The 24,900-nt window shown below is 39.1% G+C and overlaps 1 protein-coding gene across 1 annotated transcript in view; it reads left to right on the top strand.

Moving 5' to 3' along the window:
* Window positions 1-23,366, top strand: part of PAQR5 (progestin and adipoQ receptor family member 5) — a 107,524-nt gene extending 84,158 nt beyond the window's left edge. Inside the window, exons 5-8 of the mRNA XM_044665321.1 lie at window positions 2,887-3,013; window positions 18,704-18,800; window positions 20,501-20,642; window positions 22,281-23,366. Coding sequence (XP_044521256.1) covers window positions 2,887-3,013; window positions 18,704-18,800; window positions 20,501-20,642; window positions 22,281-22,522 — 608 coding nt within the window. The 3' untranslated portion in view covers window positions 22,523-23,366. The remainder of the gene's footprint in view (window positions 1-2,886; window positions 3,014-18,703; window positions 18,801-20,500; window positions 20,643-22,280) is intronic.
* Window positions 23,367-24,900: the final 1,534 nt, after the last annotated feature.

The following is a 24,900-nucleotide window of genomic DNA, read 5'->3' as shown; positions in this document are numbered from 1 at the left end:
AAAAATATTACTTAGCGCCCCTGGAAATTAAATTTTTTTAAATTTTTATAGCAATTAATAGGAAAGATAAATGCACCTGTGGCCATCACCACTCTCCTGGATCGCTGCAGCACCCACCAGGGGGCAGTAGTGCCCACTTTGGGAATCACTGTTCTAAAGGGTAATTACAGGATGAAATTTCATGCGTGTTGTGTGTGGAAGCAAGAAGGTGGCTAGATTCTGGTTTGTGGTCACTCCCTGGGTTCAGTATAGTGAAGACAACTCTGCATTTGGAGTTACAAGTCCTGGATTTGAAGCTGGTTTTGCTACTTACCTCTGAAGTATCACCTGGGCAAGTCATAGGAGACCTCTCTGGGCCTCAGTATCCTTGTTTGTAAATGATGGGATTAAATAGAGAAGGTGATCTCCAAGGGCCCTTCCAGCTTTAACTTATGTAAGTCATTAGTTGTCTCAACCTTTCACAGCCTCTCAGCTGTCCCCACTGGATGCCTAAGCTGCTTGAGGCAAAGGTCTGGAATATATGCCCTTCTGAGGTCCCTTAGGACTTGTGTAACCTTGGGGAAATCACTTACCTTCTCTGGGCCTTAATGTCTTCAACTGTTAAAAAAAAATATGTGGGCTAAATAACCCTTAACTTCCCCTCTAGTTCTAAGACTGTAATCCTTTCAGCTCTAGGACATAGGAGCTTAAGGAATTTAAATTTAAAGTCCTTTCAAAAATGACTTGGATCTTAGCCTAGCTGGCTCAGAGTAGGCAAACTGTCCTACACAGCAGAGGTGTTAAATAGAATGTTGCCCTCAACAATGCCAAGTGTGGCCCAAGCCAGATGAAATTATAATTGGGAGGTATTTAACAAAATAAATAAGAATACAGTAGGATATAGATAGTTAATGTGGGGTTTTCTATCAGCTCTTATTTCTATTTGAGTTTTACACTACTGCTCTACAGGATAGAACCTGGGCTGAAGGTTTTAAGATTTTTTTTTTTTAAGTCTGAGAAAAAAATCTGGCAAAAATTATCTTTCATTTGTATTCCCATAAGTAGGATGTGACATATTTGAATGCCAGAAAGAGAATGATCTTAAAGTAAAAGAATAAAGTGAAATAAAAGCATCGGTAAAGGAGACTACACAAATGTTCTTTGTCAAAGACAACCACTGCACACCTTTTAAGGTACCTGCCCTAAGGCTAACTTCTACTCTGGATTTGGTGTCAGTGAACCTAGGTTCAAATCCTCCTTTGCCTCTTACTACCTGCCTCACCTTGGGCATGAGTCACTTATGTCTTGGTTGCCTTAACTGTGAAATAAGGACCAGAAATTCTGAACTATTTTTATGTTGTGGACCTCTGGCAGCCCAATGAATTCTAAGGGAAGCTCTTATAAGGATGCATCAAATAAAATAGGATTATTATTCATTTATTTCAGTCATGCCCAACTCTTTGTGATCCCATTTAGGGTTTCCTTGGCAAAGATACTCTATTTCCTTCTCCAGTTCATTTTACAGATGAGGAAACTGAGGCAAACAGGGTTCAGCAACTTGTCCAGGATGCTCCACTTACTCATATTGCACAGGAACTAGTTATATGAAATAGTTATCAAAAATATTTTTTAAAATAGGTTCATGGGCCCCAGGACTAGCTGACTTCTGGCTTAGAATGGAAACTAAGTAAGTGTGATTTTAAAGGCAGAGGAGAGATGAGGAGGACTAGGCAATCAGGGTTAAGTGACTCACCCAGGGTCACATAGTGAGGAAGTGTCTGCAGGGCCTCCCATCTCATGTCCTGATTCTTTAGCCATTGATCCACCTAGTGGTACCTTCTAGGTCTTTATTGTTCTTTATAGTGTACTTCAGTTAACTAGTCAGTGAAACTGCCCTTAGCAAGCTGTTGGGGGAATCTGAAAGAGTCTAACCCAGAGACTTATCTTCTGAAGGAACCTACAAACTGGCTAGGGAGAGCAGACACATGCATTTTAAGTGAAGGACAACCAAGCGCATTCCAAGCCTATTTATATGGTGCCTATGTAACAAGGAGGATTATACCGGAATTTAGAGGGGAGGAGAGGGGTCTATAGTCTGTAGGCAAAAAAGTTTCAGGGAACTGTGGTAAAATCAAATGTAATGGACCAGCAGCAATGCAATGACACAGGACAGCTCTGAGGGATTTATGGTAAAGAACGCTGCCCACATTCAGAGGGAGGACTGCAGGAGAGGAAACATATAAGGAAAACAATTGCTTGAATGCATGGGTTGATGCGGACATGATTGGGGATGTAGACTCGAAACGACCACACCAATGCAACTAACAACAATATGTAAATAGGTCTTGATCAATGACACATGTTAAAACCAGTGGAAATGTGTGTTGGCCATGGGTGGGGGAAGAGCGGGAGGTGAAGGGGAAAGGAGCATGAATCATGTAACCATGTTAAAAACGAATATTAATAAATGTTTAAAAATAAAAAAATTTTTTTTAAAGTTTCAGGGAAAAAGTGGGACATATTTTAAACTAACACATATCGAGTGTGTACTGTGGGCAGGACAGTGTGCCTGTGTGCTATAGGGAATGCAAAGCATGAAAAGGCCACGAGGAACCTCTGGGGACGTGGGATGGGGGCTGGGGAGAGGCAGGGAGAAGTAATGTGTGGAAAGACTGGCAATAAAGGCATCTTGGGAAAAGTAATGAACAAACATAGGAATAACAAGGCCAGATGGCGAGGGCGATAGGGCTGTGCCTTTCCCCAGAGGAGGCGGGGAAGGGCTAGGTGCTGAGGATGGGGAGGCAGGAGGAACTCTCTGTGGTCCCCAGTCATCCAAGCCAGATCCCTCAGCCATGCTCCTTCTGCCCTCACTGGACTCATCCGTCTGTCTATCACTTACATTGACAGGTTCTGCCATAGCCTACTCTGCATACACATTCCCTGACATGTTGGTTCGTACCACCTTCCATCATTACTTTGTGTCACTGGCTGTGCTGAATACCATTTTGAGCATCGGACTTTCCTGCTACTCCAGGTATCCTCAGTATCCTTTTTTTCTGGGGGTCATGAGCTGCTGTACGGCTATTCACTATTTGGATGGTTTGAAGGAAGAGCAAAACAGGAGAGGTGGATATGCCCCTCCTTGTGGTCTCCCTCGTGGAATGACTAAATTGGTGCAGTGGGTGCTAAAGCCCTGGAGGAGGGGGCCTCCTGGGACTCTTAAGTTAAGTTGGGAGGACAGATTAGTGCACCCGATTGGGGTTGGAGGACTTGAGTTCAGTTTCATCTTTACTACTTACTGCCTGGATGACGTTGAGCCACTTAATTTCTCTGGGCCTCGGTTTCCTTATCTGTAAAACAAAGGGGATGGGCCTCTGACAGCCCTGCCAGGACTAAATCTGTGATGGCAAGTATTATAGGCCTGAGGAGCTCTAGGTCAAACAGCAGTTGTGCCTGACTTGAATATGGCAGGCCAATGTATCCAAATTGAATGAGGCCTCCAATAATTTCCAGTGTCTGCTCCAACTTGTTTTGTTCTCTACTTAGTATATCCTTTTAGAGAGTAAAGCTCTGGAACTCCATGTAAGAACCCTTACTTTTGCCCATAGTATCATGCAGAGGGAACATGGAGGTGTCATGAAAAGGATGCTATCTTAGAGTCCTGAAAACTTGGCTTCAAATTCCTGCCTCTATTACTAGCCAAGTATTCTTGGGCAAGTCACTAACCTCTAGTATTCTTCAAGTACATTTGTAGAAATTATTATATCACAAACTGGTTCTGATATGTGAGTTACGACCTTGGGGAGTTCCCCACAGATATGTGAGCATTTGTTTATTGTTTTCTTTATTACTTTAATAGGATTCCCAACAAAATTACAGGGAGGAATTCCTGTCTTTATATATATATATATATATATATATATTCCAACACCAGACTTTTTCATTTTCCAAGGAGAGGCAGTCTGATGCAGTGACAGTAGTGCTGTACTTGGCATCTTGAACTGAACTTGGGGTCACCAGACCTGATTTCAAATCCTAGCTTTGCCACATCACTTGTGTGAGCTTTGGGTGAAGAAATCCCTTAATCTCCCTGGACTTCAATTCCTTTCATTGTAAAATGGTGGGGTTGATCTAGACCAGTGATTCCCAAAGTGGGTGCTACCACACCCCCTGGTGGGTGCTGCAGCAATCCAGGGAAGCGGTGATGGCCACACTTTTTTTGTATCATATTCTATTCTGAGTTCAATAAATAGTTTCATAATTTCCAGGGGGCACTAAGTAATATTTTTTCTGGAAAGGGGGCGGTAGGCCAAAAAAGTTTGGGAACCACTGATCTAGATAGATGACTCCTTGGGACTCTTCTAGCGCTAGAGATCTATGGCAGTGATGGCAAACCTTTTAGAAATGGCATGCCAGGCCTTACCCCAACCCCACCCCCAAGAATGAGTGCTGTGCTGGCCCCCCAAGAAACTATATACCATGCCCCTCCCCTTCATATGCTGGGTATGCCCACTCCTTTATCCCACACAGGGGAAGGAGAGAGCACTCCCGTTGGGCTGTTGGACAGAGGGGTGGGTGAAGTAAGGAATGTCCTCAACAAGTATAGAGCAGGGCAAGGGGAATGACCCTAGCACTCTGCTCCCCTCCAGCTCTGCTACCTATGAGCCACCCCCCCCCCCTTACTCCTATGCACTCCCATTGAGCAGCTGAGCAGAGGGGTGGGGGTGTGTGAAAAAATGTCATCAGGTGTGGGGGAGAGAGGGAAGGGAGCAGCTCTGCCCAGGTCCCTCTGCCTTTCTAGTAATGAACTCTGGGAGGGGAAGGGTGGAGGGTGGCCGAGTGCCCACAGAGAGTGCTCTGTGTGCCATCTTTGGCACCTGTGCCATATGTTCGCCATCATTGCTCTATGGTATGAACTAGGATACTACGACAGCAGGCCTTGGAGTCTGAATGGGCTGGGTTCAAATTTTGCTTCAAATATATACTGCCTCCATGATCCTAGATAAGCCTGTGATAAAAATGTCAAGTTAAATTTTACTGGACCTGGGCAGAGGGTATGGGACTTTTACTTACTTGATGGACTGGTTTTTGGAAAAAGTATTGTAGATTTTTGAACAGCATCAAGAATCCTTACCACAACATGTATCCCCTTATCAGCCCGATATTGTTGCTATTTTCTGTGATTCAATGTCTTCTGTCTTCTGGCTTCCTGATTTCTCTTTGTAAAGATGTTCATTTACAAGTTGTGTCTTCTTGAAAATATACCTAGGAGCAACTAGTTAGCACAATGGATAGAGCACCAGATCTGGAGTTGGGAGGTCCCGGGTTCAAATATGATCAGACACTTCCTAGCAATGTGAAAATCACTTAAGCCCATTTGCCTAGCTATTGCTGCTCTTCTGTCTTAGAGTTGATACTAAGACAGAAGGTAAAGGTTTAAAAAAAATCCACTTCCTAATTTTATTTCTCTTTGTAAAGATGCTTATTTATAAGCTGTGCCCTCTTGAAAATACTCCTAGTAAAACTTTGGTTTTTCTCTTTATTATCTTAATAGTGCACAGTGCTTACTTTTAGGAACTAGAGGAAAGGGTGATTCATCCTGGCTATAAATAAAATAAGCTATGAAGGTAGCCACCAAGGATCTCAGCCAAATCATTCAACAAGATTTATTATAAATCTACCATAGAGGGGGAAGTAGGTGGCCCAGTGGATAGACCACCAGGCCTGGAGGTGGGAGGTACTATGTTCAAATCCAGCCTCAGACACTCCCTAAGTGACTGGACAAGTAATTTAACATCCTTTTGCCTATCCTTTGCCCTTCTGTCTTAGAATTTGTCATTAGAATAGAAGGTAAAAGTTTTAAATTTTTTTTTAGTTTAAAAAAAAAGTTACTCTGTTCTCATGAAGTTTACAATTCATTTGAGAAGATTAAAATTTTAAAAATTAGTTAATAAGGGTAATAAATAAGAAATATCACCAAGACAATTCATGATTGATATCAAATGAACAACACAGACAGCAGAGTGTAATCCAAAGAACACTAGACTAGGAGTTGAGAGGACTGACTAGGCTTCAGTTTCCTCATCTGGAAATGAGATTGACCGAGGTTATTTCTTTTTTTTTTAAACCATTACCTTCCATCTTGGAGCCAATGCACAGTATTGACTCCAAGACAGAAGATTGGTAAGGGTAGGCAATGGGGGTCAAGTGACTTGCCCAGGGTCACACAGCTGGGAAGTGTCTGAGGCCAGATTTGAACCTAGGACCTCCCGTCTCTAGAGGCCTGGTTCTCAATCCATTGAGCTATCCAGCTGCCCCCTGACCAGGGTTATTTCTAAGATTCCTTTAACATTCTATATCATTCTCAGAATTCAGAAGAGGAAAAGACCACAGTAGGCTGGGGACATACAGGAATGCTTCAGAGAGGCAGAAAGAAGCAGAGGGAAAATGTGATGTATAATAAAATACATAATAAGAATTTTTAGCTTTCCAAAAATAATAAAAGTTTTGGAGGCTTTTTTAATAAGTCACCAACAAACCACCAGGCTAGATTACTTCCACTTTCATTCTGATGGGAATGGTTCTGTCAGCCTTCATCTGTCAGAACGTTTTGTTTTTTGGAGTGGAGTTTGGTTTGACACATCAGTATCTTTGCAAAAACAATGTTTAGCAAAAAGTGTTCTGGTGTACAGCCCAGGAATCCTCTTGAGAGCTTGTGTTTTCTATAAATATCCCCAAGTCAAATTCTATTAATTATTGGGTAGATCCATGTCAATTCCCAGCAGCCTCAACTTACCTGCATTGCTCTATTGCTCATCTTAAGTAGAAAAGGCCAAACTGAATCAGAATAGTAGTGGCCCATGCCGCTTGGAGACTCAGGCCAAAGGGGAGAGAAAAGAAGAGCTAGGAAATACTGACAGGGATACAAATAAGCCTGGAATTAAAGCAAGGAGCTAGGCTTTTGTTCTTTTAGAGTTTCTGTGTCTTCCTCCTTTCTTTTCTTTCCCTTTCTGTGTTTATCAGTTTCTTTTATTATTCTTTCAATCCCCACCCACCCCCATTTTCTTCAGGTTTTCATTCCATTTTTTCCCCTGGGACAGAGAGGGGAATAACAGGTAAAGCCTACAACAGGATATGGTGAAAAGAATAGTAGGGTTAGAAATCAGTGGAGTCAGCACTGACTGAGCCATCTTCTTCATTATACAGATAAGAGAACTGGTTTCAGGAGAGATTAATGACCTGTCCGAGCAGATTCTGTTAAGTGAGGGAGTTGGCTTAGATGACCTCTGAGGTGCCTTCTAGCTCTAATATCCTATGAATGTCCCAATGTCTGTCAAAGACTTTTGATGCAACTTTACTCTTTAACATGGCCTTCCTCTTCCCTTCTCACCCACTATTGCTCAGTTCTCTATTTGCAGAATGGTCAATAATGGGTTAAGAGAAGCACCTCAGTTTCCTTGAAGAAATACAAAATAGGGGCAGCTGGTTGCTCAGTGGATTGAGAATCAGGCCTAGAGATGGGAGATCCTAGGTTCAAATCTGGCCTCAGACACTTCCCAGCTGTGTGACCCTGGGCAAGTCACTTGACCCCCATTGCCCACTCTTCCACCTAGGAGTCAATACACAGAAGTTAAGAGTTTAAAAATGTTTAAAAAAAAATGAAATATAAAATAGTACCATTTTTTCTTCTTCAAATTATTAAAAGCCCAGGCATAGAGATGGGAGATCCTGGGTTCAAATGTGACCTCAGATACTGCCTACCTATTTGTCCTTGGGCAAGTCACTTAACTCCCATTTCCTAGCCCTTACCACTCTTCTGCCTTGGAAGCAATATATAGTATTGATTCTAAGATAGAAGGTAAGAGTTTAAAAAAAAAAAGAAAAAGAAGAAAAATATATTAAAAGCTTGACAACTTTCAAAGGAAGAAATCCAAACTATGAAAAACAATATAGAAAAAATGCTGTAAATCATTAATAAATGAAACTCTGAGGTTCCATTTCATATCAGGAAAATGCCATTTATTGGAGGGGCTGAGGAAAAATGGGCACAATAACACAGTGCTGGAGCCATAAATTAGTCGATTTATTCTAAAAGTAATTTGGAGCTGTGCCCCCAACATCACTCAACTGAGCATATCCTTTGACTAGTGATGCCACCATTATATCTTACCTCATAGAGAAGAACTAGAAACTAAGGCGGTGTCCATCAATTAGATAATGGCTGAACAAAGTAGTGTAAATGAATGTAATCAATCATTAAACATTATTAATTACCTATTATGTGTCAGACACTGTGATAAATACTGGGGATACAGGAGGCAGCAAAAGATAATCTGTCCTCAAGGAGCTCACACTGAAATGGAGTCAACATGCAAACAAACTATACATAGGTAAAATAGGAAATAATTAGAGGGAAGGTGGTGATGATATTAAGAGGGATTAGGAAAGCCTTCTAGTAAAAGATGGGAGTTTAATTAAGACTTAATGAAGTCTGGGAAGGCTGGTAGAATTAAGGAGGTAGAGCATTCCAGGCCTAGAAAACAACCAGAGAAAATTCTTGGAACCAAGCCATGGAGCATCTTGTTTTTAGAAGAGCCAGGAGGCCAGTGTCACTGGATTAAAGAGTACCTGTTAGGAGGAGTAAGGTGTGAAAGACTGGAAAGGTAGGATGGGGTTAGGTTGTAAAAGGTTTTGAGAAGATTCTGTATTCGATTCTGGGGGCAACAGAGAGCTGCTGGAATTTATTGGGTGGGGTATTGTATATGCACTTCAGGAAAACCATTTCCTTGGCTGAACGAAGGATGGATTAGGGTGGGAAGAGACTGAGGTAGGCAGACCCACCAGCAGGCTATTGCAATAGTCCAGGTGTGAATTGAGGAATTTCCAGGAGCATATTCAAGAGAGATTGAAAAAGTGAAATCAACAGGCTTTGGGAAAAGATTGGATGTGGGGGGTGAGAGAGTAGTCCAGAATGCCTCCTTGGTTTCAAGCCTGAAAGACTAGAAGGATAGTATTGCTCTCTACAGTAATAGGGAAGATAGGAGAGAGAGAGACAGGTAAATTAGTTCTGTTTTAGACATGTTTAGCTTAAGATGTCTACTGGGCATCCAGTTCAGGATGTCTGACAATTGGAGATGCCAGACTGAAGGTCAGCAGACAGGTGGGGCAGGATGTGGAAAGATCTGAGAATCATCAGCAGAGAGATGATAATTAAATCCATGGGAGCCAATGAGATCACAAAGTGAGGTAGTATAGAAATAATGGAATGGTATCGCATCATAAGAAAAGATGAAAGAGACTGTTTCAGAGAAAACATGCCTTAGCTACTTTGGGCCTCAGTTTCCTCATTTGCAAAGAGTGAGGAGATTGGATGAGGTCCTTTACAATTTTAAATCTATGCTCTAACAAAACAGAGCCAACATTAATCTCTTTGGTAGTGAATGACCAAATGAAGAGACAAGTTCTGGAGCTAGTCAGGGGGGAAAAAAGTAATTCCTTTTAACCGTTTTCCTTCTCTTAAACTATTGTTTTGTGTTTGTATGTATTTGTTATTTTGTTTTAGTGGGAGATTTGGATGTATTTAGAGCCTATGGAGGACAAAAAGTTGATGTGTTTAAAGATGAACCCCGGCTCCCCATAGCTCAGCTTTTTTCCCTCCCACTTAGAAGGGATAGTTCAAAGGGGTCACAAAAGGAAAATGGAAAAATGATGTATTTTGGAGTCCAAGGACCTAATTTAGAATCCTGTCTAAGATATTATTTCTGTGACCTTGGGCAAGTCTTGGAATCTCTCTGGGCCTTGGTTTTCAGATCTATAAATTAAGGAATTGGATTAAATGACTTCTACAGTCTCTTCCAACTCTAAAGCTATGATCACATCCTGTCTTTTACAGAGTATGAATGCTACATGGATTGGGACCAGAAAAAAAAATGTTTTATAAGGTACATTATTGTTAATGAGATCAACGAAGCTTTGTTCCTACAAGCTGTCTACTGGAACATGGAAATAAATATCTGTGTTATATGGGTCCCTTCCTTGGAATGGAAATTGAAATGACACACTTTTGTACCAAACAAAAATCTCCATGGGACAAAAAAGGGTTTTTGTTTTTAAGATTTAAGATTTAAGATCAATGATAATGATGTGGATAGCCTCCTGGGGTTCTTTGTCACAAGATTTTACCTGTAGCATATTTAACAATGGCATTCCTAAAGGTAAAACAGACTTTTTGGAATCTTCTTTCTTTTCTTGGGGACAAAGAAAGAAACTTTTTTGGAAATTCTTTTTCTTTTGATCGCCAGCTCTCATCAAATGCAGAAAGTTGTTTTGCTGTCCTGAAACTGGCTCTTAGATATCCAGCAGCATTGTCGGGATTAGAGCCCCAGCTGTTTCTATAAACTAGGAGGCTAACTCTTTTAGGTCTGATGTTCTATGATGATAAAATAGATTGTTAAAGAGAGACCTTCCTCCTAGCCCTGCCAAGAAAATTCTGACCTCTCCTCAGCTCTTTAGCAGGGAGGTAAAAGTAGCCTCACTGCAATTTGCAATGTAGTTTAAAGTATTTTTCTCTGTCCAGCTTTCACCTCTCCTTCCTCTCTCCTCTATTGCTGTCTCTTTGCTCTTTCTTTCCTTTTAGGTTCAGCTTTGCAGCTGGAGACCATCATTCTACACACCTTTGCAGAAGCACTAATCGAGGTCACCTTCCACATCGGGCGAAATATTGATTAAAATCCCAGGAAATCCATAGTTTTGTGAATGGCCACCAGAGCTCTTTCTGTGTAAGTGGCCAAGTCACCATCCTGTCCCTGGAGTAAAGAGGCAGGGACCCCAGAAAATAACATAAGAGTTTTTTCTGACTACAATCCTATGATTTTTTTCGCCTTAAAAATGAGTTAATGGCAGGACAAGGGGAAGAAGTAGGGTAAATTTGTAGTCATTATGTAGGTTCAAGTGGATCTTAACTATGTCTGAGGCGGTGAAGCATGTATATTGACTTAGGTGATAGAGATGACCAATATTTGAACTCTTCTCCCCTTAACGAGCTGGGAACCCCAGTGGTCTGTGTTCTTGCATGAAATCTGCCTTCAGTGATCTGGCTTCATGGGTGGGCTCCAACTGAGGGAAGCAGGAGGTGACTAAGACAATGAAAAAAAACATTAAACAGGATCAGCTGAAGGAAATGTGGTCATTTAGAATAGGGAAGATGAGGAAGGTGGGTGGGGAGAGGATATATGGATATATTACCAGGAGGGCTGCCACATAGAACAGGGTGTAAAACAGATTTGTACTACTTGGCCTCAGAAGGTGAACTGGAAGCAACTGGTGATTTGTTGCAGAGGCTGATAGTGATCAAAATGATTGAAAAAAACCTGGAAATAATAGGATCAACTGTTGTGGTTGTTAGGGGAGAGGAGTAGGGGAGAAGGAAGATAACAAAAATGTAGTTGCTTAGCTTAGAAAAGATGGAGAGAGGAGATATGGTAGCTTTTTTTTTTGTTTGTTTGGAAATTAATTTTATGGTAGCTTTCCTTACCTGGAAGACTGCCCTGTGGAATGGGGTGTAAAGTAAACTTGTTCTTCTTAGCCCTAGAGCAGTGGTTTTTTTGGGCTACTGCCCCCTTTCCAGAAAAAATATTACTTAGCCCCCTGGAAATTAAAATTTTTTTTTTATTTTAATAGCAATTAATAGGAAAGATAAATGCACCTCCCTGGTTCGCTGCAGCACCCACCAGAGGGCAGTAGCGCCCACTTTGGGAATCACTGCTCTAGAGGATAGACTAGAAGGAATTGGTGAAATTTGTGGAGGCAGATTTCAGCTCTATATAAGGAAATTCTAACTATTAGAAGGCTCCAAAAGTCAAATGGGCTGTCTCTTTGGTTATGGGTTCTCCCCCAAAGCATGTATTAATTAGTGGGAAAGAATAGTAACCATGGATATAGAAGAGAGATCTAGGTTTGGGTTCTAAGTAGCATGGAACAGTGGAAAGAGCAATGCCTGGAGAAAGAGGACCTAGATTCAAAACCAACCCTACTGAGTTATTATCATCTGAGTGAACTTGGGCAAATCATTTAACTTCCTTGAGTCTCAGTTTATTTATCTGTAAAATGAGGTTAGTCTCAGTGGTCTCTGAGGTTCCTTTTAGCTCCAGATTTGTCATTTAACATCTTGCTCCAACATTTATTATCCCTGTGACCCTAGAAAAGTCTTCATGTCTGGGCTTCAACTTTTTAATCTGTAAAAAGTATTGCAATAACAATACTTACTCTTCTTCATTAAGTTCCTGAGGGGAAAAGCACTTTATAAATGTAGGCATGCTATGAAAATCTGAAAAGATTTCTAGAGCAGGAGAATTGTTTAGATATAGTGTACACCAGAATACTCTGTTTTATGTATGAAAACAGGACAATAGGATCAAAATAGAAGATCTCTTAAGATTATTGTAACAAGTTATTTTCACCATTAAAGACCACACTTAGACAGGTAGTATTATAGTTACATATGTGCTTATAGGAAGAGGTAGAAAAAACACTAAGGAGAACAAAGATGGAAAAAGCATCTGTATTGGACCCATTGTATACAGAAATCTGTGCTGAAGGAGGCACAGTTGTGAAGATGCTGAGGAATCAACATACAAATATCTGAAGTAGGGGAGAGGGAGATACAAAAAGAGTGGAGGAGAAACCTCAGACATTGATAATATATTTTTGGGAAAAGGTTTAGATAAGACAGCATTAACCTCAGATAGATATGCCTGGTAGTCTGCCCCTATACAAAGTCTTTATGGGCATCCTTGATGAAAGTATTACTGGGAACAAGCAAACTTTCACAAGTAAAACTCAAAATAGACCACAGCGTACAATTTCACAATTGACTAAAAGCTGTAGACAACTGCAGATATCATCGAGCCTATCTTTTGTTGATTATGAAAAAGTGTTTGATTTGGGGGAAGAAAATGCCATCTTAAAAACTCCTCTCCAATTATCTTCCAGTCACGTATGAAAATCATTCAAGATTCCTTGAAAGGACACAGAAAAAATCCTGTTCTCTAATCTGCAGATCATGAACAATATCAAAAAAAATATCATGCTTGCCAAAGATGTTTGCCCCTGGCATGTAGGAGATCCAACTCTGAATCCAAGTTGAAGAGGGATTCTTTGTGGATGGGGTGGGCCTCCAGTGTTTTCACTTTGCATATGACATTGTACTAGTTACATGGAAGCCCTGGAACACTACAGAGTTTTGTGGAGGAGATGGCCTCTCAATGGGATGAGGCCTGATCATTTAGAGAAAAACAAGGAGAACAATTTTATTACTTAGGTTTTATTGTCTTTATTATCTGTTTCCTAGATTATGATATACATGTGAATGGATAAGTGATAGAACTTGTCTGTAAGTATGCATTACAGCATAGACAGTGCAGATTGATGAATTAGGCCCAAAGGTGAGCAGGAAGAAGAGAGCAGACTGGATCGTTTTCATAAAACAAAGGCCCACCTTTTTAAACAATCATCATCTGTGTTGCCATATGGTGGCAAAATAGAAAAGGCATGAAATGGAAAAGTCTCCAAAGAATTAAAAATGAGTATCATTCAAAGGATAGTGGAAAGGTGCGTGGTGGCTATGAACAGGCTGCAACACACTATCCATGAGAAGCTTTGAAGAAGAGGAGTAAAGGATGTACATCAGACAATCGATCAACACGTATTTGATAAACACCTACTATGTGTTGAGCGCTGTGCAAAGCCCTGGGGATACAGATACAAAGAATGATAGGAAAAGACAGACTAGTCACATGGCAAGGGTGAGGGGTAACAAGTGGATATCTGGTATTCCACTGGTCCCCCCTCCTAGAGTCAAGAGAAGACCACCAGCATGTTGGGAGACTCTAGTAAACTTACAGAGGATGTGGCTGAATTTCACAGGACAGACAGGGATGATCTGCCCTAAAAGAGCTCCAAAATTGATGTCTTCGCAGTATCAGTTGAATACTGAAAGTGTATCTAGAGATTTTAGCAAATCGTTTGATTTAATCTTGATGTGGAAAAGATGAAGAGTTCTAAAGGATAGCATAATAAAGTAGCTTTGAAACAGTCTGAACGGCCACACCAAAAGAGTAGTGACATGAATGGTTCTGTGTCAACTTGAATGGCTCTAATGGAGTGCTCAGCAGAGATTTATACATGGCTCTGTGCGATTTAACTTCTAAGTATAATTTCTAAAGGCAGAAGAGAGGTAAGGGTTAGGCAATTAGGGTTAAGTGACTTGTCTGGGGTCACACAGCTAGGAAGTATCTGAGGTTGAATTTGAACCCAGGTCCTCCCAACTCTAGGCCTGGCTCTCTATCCACTGAGTTGCCCTGTGATTTAATATTTTGATTAATGACTTGAATAAAGGCAAAGATAGAATGCTTTTCAGATGTGTAGATAGCCTAAAGTTGGGAGGAGCAGAGATGACATCTTTTATAGCAGTCAAAATTCACAGATCTCAACAGACTTAGAACACTGGGACCAAATCAAAAAGGGATGAGATTTAATAAAGATCAATGCAAAATCTCAAACTTGAGTTTAAAAAAATAAACAAACAAACAAACAAATAAATAAATATATATATATGTATGTGTGTGTGTATATATATATATATATATATATATATATAAAATCAAAGCATGTAAGCAATACATCTGAAAGAGATCTAGGGGTTTTAGTGGATAAACAGTGCAGTTACAGTAGCCAAGAAAGCTAATGCAATCTGAGGCTACATGGAAGCATAGTGTCTACAACTGCTCTGGCCAGCCTACACAGCTGAAATATTGTGTTAAATTCTGGATACCATATTCTCATAAGAACATTAGTATATGTGCAAGATTTTACAGAGTGAGAAGGATAGTGAAGGGCCCTGAGACACTACCATACAAGATTTACTTGAAAGACCTGGGGCTCTGGGCTTTAGATTCCTCATCTCTAAAATAAGACTTGGATAGGGAATATAATTGGACTAGAAGGCCACTTCAGGTCCCATCTAAGTCTAGATATATTTCTTTGATTTCTCATTATGTTTAGGAGGAAGTTAAGGGATAAATAGGAACAAGCGTTTGTTAAACACCTACTGTATGCCAGGCACTGTGCCAAGTGCTTTACAAATATCTCATTTGATCCTCAAAACAATCCTGAGATAATAAAAAATGTTTGTACAAAAATATTCATAGCCGCGCTCTTTGTGGTGGCAAAAAATTGGAAAACAAGGGGGTGTCCCTCAGTTGGGAAATGGCTGAACAAATGGTGGCAATAGGTAGAATTTTTTTTTTTTTTGATTCTTACCTTCCATCTTGAACCAATACTGTGTATTGATTCCAAGGCAAAAGAACAGTAAGGACTAGGCTATGGGGCTTAAGTGACTTGCCCAGAGGCACATATCTTGGAACTATCTGAGGTCAGATTTGAACTCAGGACCTCCTGTCTGCAGGCCTAGCTCTCAATCCATTTAACCTACCTAGCTACTCCCTGGTAGAAGTTTTAAGGAAGCAATCTTAATTAAACTTCCTTACAATTAGATGTCCAAAGTGGAATGAACTGCTGCCACTGGAGATCCAGTGGGTTTCTCTTCACTAGAGTTCTTCAAAGCAAAGGTGAAGGCATTTGTGGCAAGAATTCTTGTTCAGTGATGCAGAGTGAAATGAGTAGAACCAAGGGCAGCTGGGTAGCTCAGTGGATTGAGAGCCAGGCCTGGAGACGGGAGGTCCTAGGTTCAAATCTGGCCTCAGACACTTCCCAGCTGTGTGACCCTGGGCAAGTCACTTGACCCCCATTGCCTACCCTTACCACTTCTGCCTTGGAGCCAATACACAGTACTGACTTCAAGATGGAAGGTAAGAGTTTAAAAAAAAAATGAGTAGAACCAAGAGAACATTATACACAGAAAGTGAAACATTGTGGAACTATCCAAAGTAATGGACTTTGCCTAATACAAGATGATCCCAAGGGACTTATGAGAAAAAGAATGCTAACCACATCAAGAGAAAGAACTATAGGAGTACAAACACAAAAGAAAAACAAATGACTTATTTGTTTATAAGGGTATATGATTTGGGGTTTAGGCTTTAAAAGATTGCACTATTGCAAAAATGAATAATATAGAAACAGGTATAAGTGATAACTTTTGTATAACCCAGTAGAATTGCTTATTGGATCTGGGAGGGAAGGGAAAGAAAATGAAATATGTAAACATGGAAAAATATTTTAAAAATTAAAAAAAAGAATTCTTGTTCAGGCACTAGTTGGAGTAGATCACCCCGTCATCTCTTTCAATTCAGAGGTACTGTGATTTTATGCGTTATTAGACTTCTGTAACCTGTAACAATCAATGTAGGAGTTCCTTCCATCGGTGCAGATTGCAGCTTGTTAGATGGTCTTTGGGGAGCTATTGGTTAACAGTACATCCAATCTGATGAGGATCTCTCCAAATTCTAGAAAGTTTGTACCTCTGACAATAGGCATGAAGTCTATTATTAGGCCCATACTGACCAAATGTGGTAGAAGAACCTGCCAGACCTTAAATTTTGCACGTATAGCCTTCAAAGACCAAAGGTCATCTCTGTATCATGAAGAAGAATTGGGAGTGGGATTTTAGGGGAGAGAAGAGCTATTATTATGAGTCAGTTATTTTCCAACTGGCACAAAAATACTTTGGTTAGGTAGCAATGAGTTAAAGGACATGATTAGGTTTTCATGAACTGGTGGTAAAATTATAACCTAGGATGATTATGGCTCTTCATCTGGTACCTGGGCTTATTAGACAGAATGAGGCCATTTTAGAGTTTTGGATCCTAAAGATCACTTTCCCACCATTGGAAATTTCCACTATTCAGTAAAGCTAGTTTTGCTGAAGTTTTAAGGCCAAATGTACAGCTGATTTTTAAATATCTTGGGATTCAGAGTCTAACTTTTATGGATTATCAACACTTTTCCCCCTTCTTCTTCTCTTTTTCTCTTCCTTTATACTGCCTACTTTTTGAACTAGGAAACAAAACTTATATCACCATCTCTCATTGGGATATAGTAAGGAAAGCACGTTGTAAATAAATAAGTGAAGGGTAATGAATCATGTGAAATATGAGAAATATATCCATAAGTCTGGTCCATGAACACTTTGCTCATTAGAGTCAGCTTTTGAATACATCTTTAATATCTTCATGATTTGTATAACTGAAACCCTTCAATAAGGGTTTAAAAAATGGCATCTGGAATTTAGAAACTTGGTTCTACTCTCAGCTCTACCACTTACTAGACATGTAAACTTATAAACTTGCCTCTGACCTTATTTTTCCTTGTTTGTAAAGTGGGAATAATTCTCACAATGTATTGTAAAGATCAAATAAGATAATGTATTTGAAAATTCTTAGCAATTTCCAAAAGAGACATGAACATGAATTGAAAAATCATTTCTCAAGGTACTGTGTAGAAATGTGCTTGATAGAAGAGAGGTTCTTGGGCAGGTTGCAAAGAGAAACAAAGGTGGCAAGATGTAAGGTCAAAAGTAAAGGGGAGGTGAGAACAGAACCTTAAATATTGATGAAAATCCTGGCTACAAAATTTCAAAATTTTAGCTAGTGTTGAGAGGGCTAAGAATGTTTTGTTCTTAGTTAAGTACTTAATAGAGTCAATATTTTACTGTTTTGATCAGTCAGATAGTCTTGCCTTTTCAGCTCTTTAGGCAGCAACAGAGCACTGATATGATATAGATATATCTGAGCATCTGGCTTTCTGTTTGTCTGCAGCATTCTGGATGAATTAATTTCATTTAAATTTGTGAAATTGTCATAAGAGCTGATCAGACAGACCTTGGTATTCACCTTGCTATAGTAACCCATTTTTATTACTCATAACTGGCCCTTTGTCCTGCTATGATCAGTTTTCTGTTTGGAAAAAAACCTTACTCTCTCACTTACTTTAGTAATGTGGCCTGTTTCTGTGTGCAGTATTGTTGACCATGCCTTGCTATTGGCTGTTTTTCTTTTTAGCCGTCATCATCATCATCACTCATTTTAATGTTTCATCCAGCTTAGGATTTAGAGGATAGGGCCTGACTTAAGGGGGAAAAGAAACTGTGGATTCATGTTCATTTACTATCCTTAAGACTTGGGCTAAAGTTGTATTAAATATTTCAAAAACCTACCAAAGTAATTAAATGCCTAATTGAGCCACTGAGCTTAATGGTAATAGGCTGACGAACTTCTGACTAATTACAGTACAAACACCCTTCATAGAAGCATACTGAAAGCAAAAGAATAATGTTAACCAACTCGTTTCACTCAATTCTGCATATCTTCTCCCATCTTCACCTCTGCTAGTGAACATATGGTTATTGTTCTTCATGTCTTAATTGAATTTTAAAAGACTCTTTGGAAAGTGAATGCCATGGCCCTCTGTGTGTCTTTTTCCTCTCATCGCTCCCTCCCTTAACTTGGCTGGTCTCCCCTGCAGTCTTGTTTCATTTGTTTCTTGTTGAGTGATTGGGATGAATTTTTTTTTCCTCCTGCTGCTACTGAAAATGGGGTCAGTTTTGTTAGAAATTGAAAATGATGGTGGTAAAGCTTGAGTGTAAACAGAAGCATTTATATAAAACTGCCTTAGTCCTTTTCTTTATATCTATGACCCTAATTATTTTGGCATTTTTCCTGAAAATGTTTTTCTTTTCTCTCCACTTCTTTTTTTAAATTTGATCCAGGTTCCTTGAACTCCAGAAACCTAAGCTCTGTAAGACATTACGCATCCTGGCCTTTGCATATCCCTACGCTTGGGACACTGTCCCCATCATTTACAGGGTATGATGGTTCAGTTATATTTTTATGGAAGCGCACTAAAAAGGTTTACACTCAGTCAACAAATATTTGCTGAGATCTTGACAGGTGCAAGGCATTGGAGAGGACACAAAGAAGTATCACAGACAATGTCTATATCTTTAAAGTCCTTAACATCTAGTTGGACAGGTAAGAGATAAGTGTGTGAGAAGATAATTAACAATATAAGTATATGACTGAGTACTAAATGAGCAGTACAGACAGTAAAATGCCATGAATTCACAGAAGAGACCACCATGGATTGGGATAGTTGGAACTTGAACTGGACCTTAAAGGATGAAAAGCATTTTAAGGGGAGAACAGAGGGGATGAGCAAAAGGAATGGCATGAACCTTAGAGTCAGAAATGTTTATGGTTTATTTGAAAAAAGATAGTATTGATATTGTAAGTATAACAGGCCGTGAAGAGAGGGCAATTTGGCAAAGGGTACTGACAATTTGGCCAGGTTTAGGCTCGGTGCTATAGGATAGTAATAGTGATGGTTCTAATCTATTCGGGGAAATAAAATTGGGTAAATGAAACCACTACCAAAAAAAAATAGGATATAGTTTTGTGAAAAATTGGTTGTGGTGGTATATAGATTACAGATATGTGTATTAAAATATATATAAACTTTATTCAGAATGATCAGGGAGTACAGTGATTAATCAAATGCATTTTCATTTTACAGTTATCATGTGTAGATTTTAAAATTAATATTCACTATCTCCAAAGTATAATATTTATAACAATGTATAGCGATGGGCAAACTTTTTAAAGAGGGGGCCAAAGGAAAGGAAATGCTCATCTGTCAGTCTGTTTCTAAGGCAACTCTTTCAAAGTTTCATTGTATTGTATCCTACTCATCCTGTTCATCAGATTAGGAATAATGTCGCCTGCGCCCAATAGAACATTACAGGGGGCCGGCACCTGGCCTGCTGGCTGTAGTTTGCCCATCACTGAGCTAGAGAAAGCAGGGAGGATTTACCCAAGCTCCTCATGTGGAAAAAAAAGAGAGAGAGGGGCGTTACCCAAAACTTAAATACAACAACATAAAGGACATGGGTAAATAAACAAGGAGAAAAGGAATCTTGGGATGAGGGGAGAATTTGGGGAGATGAAGTCCAAAGGATATAAAATTTCCACTTTATTACTAATTTTCAAAGAATTAGAATACAATAAAATACATTTAGAATCCTAGCCCAGGGCAGTATTGGACATAATTGAGTCTGGTTTTGTTAGCACTTTAAGTAATTGCAAGTTACCTTTATGAAGATGTACTCAAGGGTCATGTAATATTATTTTCTGGTTCCAGATTCTGGGTAAGCCAGTATTTAGCTTTTACTTTTTAATGTGAATATAATATGCAAAATTTTAACAATGGAAAAGCTCTCTTATAGGTACATGCTACGCTAAATATATTTGCTTTGGACTCACTTTGAATAAGAATTCTATCAGTTTTAGCAACTTGTCTATAGATCTTGGTTTTAATTGCTAAAAGCCACAAATGCAGTGAAATAACAATACTGGTATGCATGTGTGATGAATATGGATTCCAGCATTAATGTTAGTCTTAAATGTAGGTGGTCATGAAGGCTATCATCATTCCCTATCATCATTCTCCAAACATTGATCTTACTTTATGAACAGTCTCTAGGCATGACATTTCTTTTAAATACCTACAGTTGTTCTTGTCTTCGGAAGAAAGTTCTGGGGAGGCAGCAAACCCCTACCACCAGAAGCACACAGTTATTGCCATCCTTGCTTGCTTCCTCTATGCTGCACATTTACCTGAGAGGCTTGCACCTGGGCGCTTTGACTATATTGGTAAGCAAATAGTGGGAAACAAGAATTTTTAATTTTTCCTCCCTCTTTGAAAAAGATTGAAATATTCCAAAAGCTAATGGATATGTACATTAAGAAGGATTTTGTGTTTGGAGAAAAGAAATCACACTTCAGAAATGAAAATGACTTAGGGCTATTTTCTTGCCTTGATATTTCATGTTTGTCCCCAAGGTTTCTAGACAATGTACAAGAGTAGCATATCCCTACGCTTGGGACACTGTCCCCATCATTTACAGGGTATGATGGTTCAGTTATATTTTTATGGAAGCGCACTAAAAAGGTTTACACTCAGTCAACAAATATTTGCTGAGATCTTGACAGGTGCAAGGCATTGGAGAGGACACAAAGAAGTATCACAGACAATGTCTATATCTTTAAAGTCCTTAACATCTAGTTAACATCTAGTTGGACAGGTAAGAGATAAGTGTGTGAGAAGATAATTAACAATATAAGTATATGACTGAGTACTAAATGAGTGAGTACAAGATTAAAAGATATTGACAGGTAGCTAGGTGGATAGAAAGCCAGATCTAGAGACAGGAAGTCCTGGATTCAAATCTGATCTCAGATACTTCCTAACTATGTGACCCTGGGCAAGTCACTTAACTCCAATTGCCTAGCTTTTACCCCTCTTCTCTCATTTTATCCTCCTCACATTAGGCCTAGGAGGTAGGTGCTATTACTCTCATTTTATAAGTAAAGAACTTAGCCTAATATAGTCATATTTCAGACATGTCAAATATTGAATGCTTCTTTCATGCCAGCTGTGTGACAGTTGTGATAGCATTGGACCATATGACAGGAGGGCAGCAAAGGCTAAGGTAATTGGAGTTAAGTGACTTGCCTAGGGTCACACAGCTTAGAAGTGTCTAAGGCCAGATTTGAATAGAGATTCTTCCTATTCCAGGTCTGGTGCTCTCTAGCTGACCTGCAAAAACAACTTTCCATATTTGTTTTCCACAATTTTGAGTTCCAAATTCTCTCTCTCTCCTTCGTTCCCCTTTCCCCTCCCCAAGAAATCAGGCAACATAATGTAGGCTATTACTTGTTCCTTTTAAAAATTGATCTATACAATACGATGTACCTGCTCCCACAAGTTCTTCTTCTTAGCCATCATTGTTCTGATATTCCCTCCTCTCACCAAACCAGGGCTGACTGGTAACTTTACATTAAAGTTTTATTCCTAAATTTTTGTCCATGTAACTGATGACCCATGTTATACTGGCAATTGAATCTCTTGATTTTTAATATTCCCTTTATTTCTAAGGTGTGTATTAGGAATAATAAAGTTAAGCTATAATTTGCTGTAAGTCACCAGATAAAAGAACTTCTGATTCAGTGTATTTTAATTATGTTGAAATGACTAACCAATGCCAAGACCTTGGATAAGATTCCAGTGGAAAATATGGTTGACTATGGAGCAGAAAAATCTACTACACTAAAATACTAGCTCCAGAACACAAGGTATCTAACCCTGGCTCTCAATAGGTAACTTGTGTACAACCTCTGAGCTCTGAAATTTCTCATCTAGAAAATAGAATTAATGCCTAATGGAGATGTTAAAAACAATTTAGAAAATTGATGTTGCTTGCTGAAATTCTGTTGGTTTCTTTATTACAGGTCACAGCCACCAGCTTTTTCATGTGTGTGTCATTTTGGCAACACACTTACAAATGGAAGCCATATTTCTGGACATGACGTTGAGAAAAGAATGGCTTTTAGCCACTTCAATACCTCCCTCTTTCTCTCAGACAGCTGGGGCAGTATGTCTATGCATCATCTTCAGCATTATTAACATAATTTATTTCTCAATTTCTCTATATCAGACTCCAGAACCAGAATCACAAAAAAAGGAAACATGATCCAGCCTATGCGCTTTTTAAATATATAGAATAATGTGATTACGTTTTTAACTATGTTACCACTGAAAAGTGGCACAATACTTCTCATAAAAATGCTATGATATTCATATTGGATTTGTGAATCAGCTTTTGTGAGTAAGCTGGTGTGGGAAAGGTATTTAAGTGGAGGAAATGTCTCAATTTGCACTGATTTTGTATGTAATTTTTTAAAGATGGAGAGAGAATATGCCTCTGTAAGATCAGATAAATAATATTTTGTGAAGTGTAAATTTGTTTTGATCACTTTTCAACTTCTATTTATTATATAGTGAGGGCTAACCATATTATTAATCTGCCTTTACACTATAGTCCTTGAAGAATTACTTTATTCTACAGTGAGATTCATATTGAGTATCTTCTGTCAACAGTCCCTTTAACTTCCATGCATCCAGTCCTTCCAAAAGTATAGAGATGAAAGTAAAAGACAGTTAAGATCATCCAAAAGAAGAGAAAGGCAGGCCTACGAAGAAAAGAGAACCAAGTACAATAGAAGCTGAGGTGGGAATAAAACCTGCAGAACAGTGGAAGACTCTATTCCCATTCCCTTCTTCATTAGTTAACTTCCTTTCTTCTCTCTGCTCAGGAAATGAGATTTTTCTCTTTCCCTACAGTTGCATTTGGTATTCAAAGTGGTGGATCCTATCAAATTAGTTATGACTCTGGTAAGCAGATCTGGGATTTGGAAGTATTTTCTTAGATTCCTCTACAAAATGGCTCACTATTATAGGCTATGACACGCTTCCACAGTGCCAACTGGATACAGGAATGCAACATGTAATGAACATAAAGTATTTAAAATTATGAACTTTTGGTGATCAAATATTAAACTGTGATTATTGGTTTTTTCCATTGAAACAAATAATCTTAAATATGTGTGTGTGTGTGTGTTTGTATGTGTGTTGGGAAGTACCTTAGAAAGATCATCTAGTCTAAACCTCTCATTGTATAGAAGAAGAAACAGGTCTAAATAAAGCTTGACATTATAAAACTGTTAGAGTAAGCTGAACCCCAAACCACAAATAATCAATTATTGTTCCTGAAGATTAATTTCACTAACTGGTTAGAAAAATCATCTTTGTTTTCTTTTCTGGTCTTTCTTCTTCTTTTTCCCTTCCTTACCCTTTTTTAAATACAAATCTTAAGAGAGAAATAGGTCAAAATTCTCCATGAGGATAAAGATAGATATTTAAGCATGTAAGGAAAAAGCTTGAATTTAGAGGCAAACACTGTAGGGTCTCATCTTCCAAGTAGCCCAGCAATGCTTAGAAAGCTTTTAGGTTCAGTGATAGTATCAAGATTTAAATATCCACTGAGGTACTCCATGGAGATGTTAACATTATTGCCATTTCATATTTATATGGTGTTTTTAACTTTTCAAAGTGCCTTTGAATTTTCTAACATCCCAGATATTGGTTGGGTGTTCTCCCCATCTAATAGTAATAGATAAGAAAACTGAAGCTCAAGGAATTGTGGGAAGAGTCATGCCACTAGTCTGCAATAAATTCTGAATTATGACCCAGAATTGCCTCATTTAGAAGTGTCAGCCTAAAAGAATGGGATGAAAGTCATGCCTGTTATTTCCTTAAAGGTATCGTCACCTAAGGAAGAAGGGCAATCAACTAAGGAAGGGTAAAGAGTTTTGATGTGAAAACTGGGAAGGGATAAGGATTATTTTCAATAAAAAGAGGGTTCTTCTCTTTCCTATGCTTAATATTGCCTCAATTCACTTCAGGGATTAGTGTTAGTGTGCCAAGAGTGCTAAAAGCCAAAGAAAGAGAATGTAAGATATGCCACAGAATGTATGAGAAATCTGCCCATAGGGAACATCTTCAGTTTTCATCAGTTAAGTATTCAAAATCTCAGTTTGTAAGAATGTTCCCATCTTGGTTCAGATAGTTTCCACTTACAAATAGGGTTAAAGCTACTTGTATTTAGGGGCAGCTAGGTGACTCAATGATTGAGAGCCAGGTCTAGAGACCTGAGGTTCTGGGTGCAAATCTGACCTCAGACACTTCCCAACTGTGTGACCCTGGGCAAATCACTTATCCTCCGTTGCCCAGCTCTTACTGCTCTTCTGCCTTGAAGCCAATATATGATATTGATTCCAAGACAGAAGGTAAGAATTTATTAAAACAAAACAAAAAACTTGTATTCACTATTTGTTCTAATGCTTTCATAGGACAAGATCAAGTGTTTGCAAAAAGTATAGAAATGGCGAGATTATTTAAATGGAGCCCTTACATACGCTCTCTCTTCTCTGATCACGTAATTTTTTCTCATTCATGAACATCTTAAATACTGCATTTAAAATGAAAGGATCCTAGAATAATCTTGTTACC

This window comes from Gracilinanus agilis, chromosome 2, assembly GCF_016433145.1.
Source record: "Gracilinanus agilis isolate LMUSP501 chromosome 2, AgileGrace, whole genome shotgun sequence".
Taxonomy (NCBI): Eukaryota; Metazoa; Chordata; class Mammalia; order Didelphimorphia; family Didelphidae; genus Gracilinanus; species Gracilinanus agilis.
Note: the sequence above shows the minus strand (reverse complement) of the source record. Positions and strands in the feature narration are given on the sequence as shown.